General features: G+C 38.2%; 1 protein-coding gene across 1 annotated transcript in view; it reads right to left on the reverse strand.

Annotated features, from left to right (window-relative positions):
• Positions 1-1,560: 1,560 nt before the first annotated feature.
• Positions 1,561-8,593, reverse strand: part of WDR75 (WD repeat domain 75) — an 18,089-nt gene continuing 11,056 nt past the window's right edge. Inside the window, exons 15-21 of the mRNA XM_085321621.1 lie at positions 7,583-7,677; positions 7,061-7,156; positions 6,310-6,479; positions 5,775-5,834; positions 4,431-4,571; positions 4,261-4,352; positions 1,561-1,846 (exon numbers count right to left, since the gene is read on the reverse strand). Coding sequence (XP_085177747.1) covers positions 1,639-1,846; positions 4,261-4,352; positions 4,431-4,571; positions 5,775-5,834; positions 6,310-6,479; positions 7,061-7,156; positions 7,583-7,677 — 862 coding nt within the window. The 3' untranslated portion in view covers positions 1,561-1,638. The remainder of the gene's footprint in view (positions 1,847-4,260; positions 4,353-4,430; positions 4,572-5,774; positions 5,835-6,309; positions 6,480-7,060; positions 7,157-7,582; positions 7,678-8,593) is intronic.

An 8,593-nucleotide genomic window follows, 5' to 3' on the forward strand; every position in this document is an offset into this window, starting at 1 on the left:
TTTTCAATCACTGCTCATCATTGAAGAAAAACTTAATTACCTGCATGCTAAAAAGCTGCTTTTAAAATCTATTTGTCCTCTTGATAGCACTGAAAAGTTTAGTACTAGAGTCCTCAGCCCCCCTCCCCCTGCCCTGGTAGTTCCAAAATACAAAGTACATCATTGCTAAATTTACAGATGAAGTCACTGCTGTGTCGCATTCCACACGCTAGATAATGCTGAAACATTTGTCTCTCTGGCTTTTAATCTTTGAACTGCTTAAAACAGAGGTGAATGATGGCCTACTTGTCAATATTTCAAAGGTCAACAATATTCACTATAAAACAAACAGTTGCATTTTTGCTAAAATGTGGCAAGTAAATCTTCCAGCAAAATAGCTTGAAAGTCTTTTCCTTGATGCTTAAGGAAGACTTTCAACAGCTTCTACACGTGTGAAAGTAAGATTTTGCATTTAGTAGGACACTAAGAAAAGGGGGTTGCCACGAATTACCTTCCATGACAATATACTGTTTTTAGAAAAGAGAATAAAAACAGGCTCCTCCAATTTACAGAAGGGCAAAACAAAGCTCCCTGGGTGGGTGGGTTAAAGGGGAAAGAAAATCCAGAGGCCCTTTGTCTAATTCTAGGATTATTTCTTAAAAATATGCCAACCRCTCTTGTTAGGCAGTTTTATGGAAGGCAACAGCAAATTAGGGAGTGTATGGTTTTCACTGGCAAGTAATAGAATATTCTAAGTGTGTCATTTCAGATCCCAACATTTCTAATCTGAATAATTTTTAGTAGAATATGGTTTCCTCAGAGCCTGTAGCTGAGCTTTTAAGTGACCTACTTTACCTTCATGAGCTTGTCTTAATATTGCAAAGAGCAGTTACTTCTAGGCCAATTCTAATTTTGTTACTAACCTCAGAACTCAAGAGTAGCTGAGTGTATAGTAAGTTCAGATGATGCACATAAATCAAAGCTTCTGTGTGAGACGCCCATTAATGTCAGGAAAACAGATGCTGMATCCCTCGCACATAGTGCAGTTTACTTGATTATTGGAATTTAAATGTATACCACTGAAGTTCCCCATGCTTAATATCTCTGCACGCTGCAACTACTGGCAAATGTGAATTTCATGAAACATTCAGTAGCCGGATTCTAGAACGTGATGCTGTCTCAGCAGCCAGAGAGCAAGTATTGAGGAGGAGAGTTGTTACTTACCTGTACACAGCACTATTTAGAAATGCTGTGATTGCCCCCTCCCCAGATCTTGAAGGACTATAAGGCAAAGCTGTTAGCTGCTGTTGCGTTGGTCTTCTGTAGCCCAGCCTCAGCTGGGGAGATTTTCAGGGGCTTGCCTTTGACTTTGGTAGCTGGTCATGAGTCAGATGATGAACTCAGTTCTGCTATTAGCCTTAAGTGCACTTGTGAGGGAAAAACTACAGCTTAAACATTTTCTGAAGTGGCAGACAATCCATGATAAAGGAAGGAACAGAACTAGATTTTCATAACTTTGATCCCTCCCCCTACAATTCTCTTTTCTTATGGAAACAGAAACTGCTAAAGTTCATAGCCAAATGACTTGAAGAATTTTTAGAAGAAGATTTAATCCACAAGACTTCAGTTTACAATGTAAAAACCAAAAAATGTCTCTGATTAGAAACTGGATATCCAACTGTAGTCCATTTTTCTTATTTTTCGTAGCTCTTTTTCCTGAGATTTAGACAGTTTGCATATTGTTTCCCCCAATAAATCCATAGGTCTTAGGCTCTCTTCTTCCATTTCAGTAATATCTCTTTCCTCATCTGAATCATCTTCTGCTTCTTCACTTTCCATTTCTACTTCATCAGCAACTTCTTCAGCACTATTAAGAGGAAGATGATTAGAAACAAGCCAATTAGTGAGAAGTAAATAGTATTGAATACATACTAYGGTACAAAGGTAAATTGTCATTTAAGTTACTTCAAATAAACATTAGGCTTCCCCCAATCTCAGGCTACTTAAAAGCAAGTACACTTCTCTTGGCAGCTAAAATTCAAACCATTTTCTAACAACTGTCTTTTCTGTTTTAAGTAAACTTGCTGAAGTATTTTCTCCAAATACATAGTGCCAGAATAGGCAGATCAGCACTATGTAAGAGCGCAGTCTCATGCTACAGGATTAGAAATAGACTACAGTGGCAGATGAGAACGTTCAAGAATGCCATTCTTTTCTTTCAGACCTGAAAATGTCATTTTGTGTTAAATTCCCATAATACCCAGAGTGTTCCTAGAAGGAAAGAACACTTACCTTCCCCACCTCAAAAACAACCCCCACACCAACCCAACAACAAAAAAACAAAACACAAAAAACCTTGAAGTGGCTGCTAACTTCCATCTCCAACAGTTAAACTCATGTTAAAGTAGAAGGCATACTTCGAAAGAACTATATTTAACAGATAAAACTTAAAATGTGGTAATTCTGTGCTATACATACAAATATCTGTTGTAGAAWTTTTTTTGAATCTCATTGGGAATGACCTGCATAATGAGTCTCCTAAAAATCCTTTATTTTAATAAGGACTGTTGTAAACTGAAGATATAAAATACATCAATATTATACTGACAAGGACTTAACATCAATAAGAAAATGAATCTTTACAGTAGTATATGCTTGGCTCTTTTTACGGAGCCTAATCCTATAACCCTTTACATGTAACTTTAAATGCACTTACTAAATGTCTTGCTAATTACTGCTGTTAAAGTACAAGCCCTACCTGCGCAAATATTTAAACAGCCAGGCCACTAAATTCCTAAATTCTTCAGTACTGTGACTAGATTCAAACGTCTATATATTGCTTGTATTGGGCTTTTGCCAATGTTTTGTTGACATGACAAAAAGGCTTTTATTTCTATAGTCCAACAAAAAAAAAACTAGCAGCACCAGCCAACACAATGTAGTACAATCGACTATACTTCTGTCATGGCAGAAGAAAGTCACACACATGTAAAAACACTACTCCAACTAGTGCTTCTTTTCAGGTAACTCCTGTGAGTGTAAAGTATGCCTTTATTAGTCTGTACAAATTCATTAGAGCAGCTGATATCAATGATATTTTCATCTTTGGCTTGAGATGTGAGAAATACTTTAAAGAATAGATTGTTTAAAAAAAAGGAGGGCATTAATTGGCTTGAGTATAAGTGACACTATATTAAGCTAAATACAATATTACAGCTATAAACCCTGTGCCTGCATTAATTTTCTAGGAATGTATGTGATCTCAGAGGAGCAAGCTATCTTACATCTTAAGTATGTATCAAACTGTTCCATAAAACCGGGATTAATGCACTGTAGAGCAAGTTTAGCTAACTTTGTAGCATAGACTAGTAYGTTGTAGCTTCATTAAGAACGAACCTCAAATTCTAAGAACTAAAACTGTTAGGATTAAACATAATGGCAGCAAGGCTTTTGACACTGTCTCCCGTAACATCCTCCTAGACAAGCTCAGGAAGTGTGGGTTAGATGAGTGGACAGTGAGGTGGATTGAGAACTGGCTGAAAGGCAGAGCTCAGAGCGTCGTCATCAGTGGTGCAGAGTCCAGTTGGAGGCCTGTGGCTGGTGGCGTCCCCCAGGGCTCAGTAGTGGGTCCCATCCTGTTCAACTTATTCATCAGTGACCTGGACAAGGGGACGGAGTGCCTCCTCAGCAAGTYTGMTGATGATACCAAGCTGGGAGGAGTGGCTGACACACCAGAGGGCTGTGCTGCCATCCAGAGAGACCTGGACAGSCTGGAGAGCTGGGYRGAGAGGAACCTCATGAGGTTCACYAAGGGCAAGTGCAGAGTCCTGCMYCTARGGAAAACTAACCCTAGGCACCAGTACAAGCTGGGGGCTGACCTGCTGGAGAGCAGCTCTGCAGAGAAGGACCTGGCAGTGCTGGTGGATGACAAGTTGACYATGAGCCAGCAAYGTGCCCTTGTGGCCAAGAAGGCCAATGGTCTCCTGGGGAGCACTAGGAAGAGTGTTGCCAGCAGGTGGAGGGAGGTGATCCTGCCCCTCTACTCAGCTCTGGTGAGACCTCATTTCAAGTACTGTGTCCAGTTCTGGGCTCCCCAGTACAAGAGAGACAGGGAGCTACTGGAGAGAGTCCAGCGTAGGGCTACAAAGATGCTCAGAGGGCTGGAGCACCTGCCCTATGAGGAACGGCTCAGTTTTCCAACACTTTACGCTTTAAAAGAAAGAAGTACTTAATTGAGAATTATTTCAATAACTAAGGATAGTTCTTTGCTATTTTTCTTACCTTTTGTTCTCTTTGGAGGTCAGCAATGAATTAATAAATATAGGACACAGGAAGGAAGCAGACGGCAAAACATGTGCTGGAGTGTGCAGAAGCTGAAGAGATAAGACAGAAGCTTTATGAAAGCTTGTTTGTCACAGTTTTGTTTGTACACTTACTATAATTATCCCTACCTCTTTGACAGCAGGTGAATCTTGGTTGTGGCGATTACGAACTACTTTTCCAAGGTCTACATCCTCTTGTGATTGTTGATGTCTGTGCTTTCCCAAAAGCAAGCTAAAGGGGGTCATCGGGAGAGTTTCTTCTACTGCCAGCTTGAATAAAATAAAAAAATAAAAAAATAAAATAAAAAATAATAAAAAAAAACACAGCCCATAATTGACAACGGAGAAAGTTTTAAATAGAACTTCAGTATTAGAAATCTACATTCTATCTCATTTTGAGTCACCAAATTCATCTAGAATAATTTAGAATAGACCAAGGTGACAAACTACAGCGTAGTGTGTTGGTTCTTTTAACTCAACTGAGCCATTGACATGGCTCCTGTTAAAAAGGGTATCAGAAAGAATCAGCACAAAGTCCTACATAGAGGTAACAGAGGAATCCATGATCTGAATCTGCATTTTTGTGCTTCTGGGGAGAAAAAAAAGTAGATCCAGATTTTAGTTGGCTAATGTGCCAAATTCTAAATTTGCTATACTACTTTTTAGGGAACTTGCTCATGCACAAACTAGAAAAGCTCAGTATGGTGTTCAGATTCTCTTTATGGCTAAAATAAAATGTACCCCAGCATCATCTATTGAGTGATCCAGTTCTGTTACTGGATGCAAAACGTGTTAGCTTGCATTCCAGCTTTTTCCTAGATCAATTTCATTTATATCACTATCCCTCAATCTGTGTACTGAATTACTTTTTTTCATAACTGAAAGACAAATTAATTGCTTAAAACACATTCAAATATAATTTTATATTGGAAAGAAACTAGCTACTATTCCAACCTATTTTATCCAACAACCAAATCAAGTGCTAATATTTTATTCTGTTCAGTGGTGTGGAACACTTCAAGAGACTGAATTTCCCAGGCTATTTCTGTACAGAAGTACATACTAAAATAATTCTGAAATCCCTTCTGACAGATAAATCAAAACTGACTGACAACTGTTCTTCCTCACCAGAAAGCTCTGTTCAGGTCACACTCAGGGTTCCTTAAAAAATAAGAACTTATTTTATCCAAACACTGAATAGTTTTGCTTCATGCATGTAGTGTAAGTCATTTTAGAGGATGGGAGAAGGGAGGAATAGGTTACAACTACTTCATCTTTTAAAGTTTTCTGTGAAAAGCAATTCTACTGAAAAAGTAAGCAAGTATTCACTACTGCCCCTTCATGTAAATGCCTGCGATTCCATGTCAGGATCTGCTGAGCATCTTCATGGCAAAAGGGGGTTTAATCTGACAAGCTGAACATTAACTGAATTTTGATTTTGTACAGTTCTTTCAGAACTGCTATAAGAAGTACCTGTTTGCTTGATGGTGTAAGCCTTTCTTCTGGAGACTTCGTGCTAACGGTCATTAGCTCCTAAAATACAGAATGATGTAAGCAAAGACAGTACATAAAACTGCTTTCCAAATTTCAGTAAATGGCCTACAGAAACTTCTGATAGGCCTGAATTTTAGATTTTAGGTGGAAGAAAAAAAAATATAGAGGAAATTTGAACATACTGTGAAAAACTTGCATAATTAGCAATAATATGGCTTCCACATAGTTGTCTGACTAAGTTTGGGGACTTTGTAAAGAAAATTGCCTACTGAACTACCTAGTTTCTTGTCTGAGGCAACAAAARCTGTTTAAAAAACACTAAAAGAAATCAATTTGGAACTTACGCTGTTTTGGCAGTTGAAACCTTTAATAAAKATCAATGCAGCTTATGCCGCTTTGAAATCACGAAGGGAAACTATTGCATTGAACAGCAGAACTCTGAATTTCTATTAATCCACATTAAAAAAACCATTTTTTGCAGGAACCACTGTCCTTGACAATCATTATTTCTTACTTGTGTGTTAGTCAGAAAATATAGTTGGGATCTTCTTAGCCAAAGGTATTTTCCTGAGCCAGCTGTTTCAGGGATGTCTCTTGGAACGAAGGCAGCAAACTGGATCTTTTCTTTACAAAGGTTTCTCTGGATACAGACTGGCCGTGGCTCATTTGGTTTAAACACAAACACTGCAAAAACAAATGCCTTTCCTTTAAAGCATGAAATTTTTATCTTGCTGGACAGTTGTCACAGCTCYATGTATAGCGGGTAAGACTGGACAGGATTGCCATTAAGCACTAGCTTACAGTAACTATAATTGAATAACCATTACAGAATAATACAAGGTGTCTTTCATGGTATTCCAAGACAGAGAATATAGTTGGAAATTAACTTTTCTTGTAATGGCAACTCTAGGAAAGTAACTGTAATTTACATCAAGATCACAAAAATAGGTGCATAGTTCATCTGAAGTTTTGCAGTTATAGGAGAAGGTCAATGGCACGTAAGGCACTCACCCTCCGAACACCCACACCCCTGTGCTATATTTGGCATTGAAGACTAACTTTTGGAAGAAGAGATGGGGAGCCGACAYGCTCTACTTGACTGCTGCTGTCTGACACAGCATACTTCTTCAGATGGGCAAAATGCAGACTCGTTTATTTTATGGCCTTTATGGAACTGAATTCTAAGAAAACCCTTTCYAGAAATTATGCTTTCGCAATTGTAAGTTCCATCAACTTTTACTTGTCAAAGAAGCCTTTGTACTTACAGCTGGAATCTTTGGAGAGCCATGAGACAGCAGCAATGTGTTCTGAAAGGGGATCAGGTTGCAGCACTAAGACATTGAGCTGGGCACTCCATTCCACTGGAAAGCAAACACAGCAACAGGCAGACATGAAAAGAAGGCATTCAGTTCCATCCAGGTGCTTTGCTGAATAAAAGGYCAAATGGGAAAACACACAGAGCTTCACCTCTGTTTGGAAAAGGCATACAACTTCATTTATTCCCAGCGGAATCAGAACACACAAATATTATCAGCTTCCTCTACAAACACAGGAAATACGAGATATTGTATTACTAATCACTTACTGAATTTACTGTGCATGTGCACACTGAGCACATGAACACTAGGCAGAATACTGTCACAACAGACATGAAAAACATTATACTTTCACTGGGTGTTTTGTAGTGGGTCCACTGGGAATCAAACTAGAATTATTTTAGGTACTACAGGAAATGTCAGCATTAAGTATTATCACTGTCACTCCAGCAGAGAATTAAYTGATCTTACATGCACAACTGAGCAGATTCCAGCAGCACAGGAAGCCATGATCAGTAGCACCAATCAGGTACTTTGAACATGTTAGTCTCCCAAAGCAGATATTCCTGCAGAAGTAAAACATCAGAACAAATTAACAACCTTCAGGTTTTATCTTTGTTTGTCTCTATAGTAATGATTTTCAAAYAACATAAATATTCAGTTAAGATTTAATTCTGCTATTAGATCAGGAGAAATCTGTATTTCGCATTCACCTAGGGTGGAAGGGAACAAACCTCTTCCCCTTCTCCCCAACTGAGGGTTTTATATATACATACACTTTCAAATCTCCTAGACTTGTAACAATTGTAGGTTATTTGAAACTGTTCTTATGACACTGATTTCAAGCAGTGATTGTGAGCTCTTAAGTGAATAACAAACCTATAATTAACTATTAAGTTACTACTAGAGACCGAGGAAAAACAATACATACTTAAATGGATTACTCTAAGCAACAGGAAGAGAGGAATAGTAAAATAATACTATTTTTATTCTTAGAGGAAGCTCAGACTGAAGAAAAATGAGTGCAACTTGTTTTCATTCACTTTAATTTCTCATTTTCTTGCTTGAGAAATGTAAAACAGTTTTGATTTTTAATGCTACAGGAGAGTGTCTTCAAAAAGCTAATAAGGGACAGTGTTTCTATATTAAAACATAGCCCTCTGAAGTTACATAATTAATAGTAATTTAATATAGGCCTAGAATTGTTTATATGCTTTTAATACAGCATTTAGTGAAGGCTTCTAAGTAAGCCAGTGGCCTAGGAAAAGCTTGCCACTGTACCCAAACTGTCAAAAGAAGTCTTCTCCATAGATACAGTAAAGCCGTAGCTAACCTGCCTCCCTCAATTGTCCTGTATGCTAATTTTAGAATCATATTTCTCAATTTCTAATGTTGGAAGACCAATATAAGCAAAATGGACCTGATTACACACAGGAAAAGCTTACACATACATGCACAAAAATAAGGAAGCAAACCTCTGCC

The sequence above is a fragment of the Rhea americana genome, unplaced genomic scaffold (genome assembly GCF_003343005.1).
Source record: "Rhea americana isolate MKP2758 unplaced genomic scaffold, rheAme1 scaffold_12, whole genome shotgun sequence".
In the NCBI taxonomy this organism is placed as follows: domain Eukaryota; kingdom Metazoa; phylum Chordata; class Aves; order Rheiformes; family Rheidae; genus Rhea; species Rhea americana.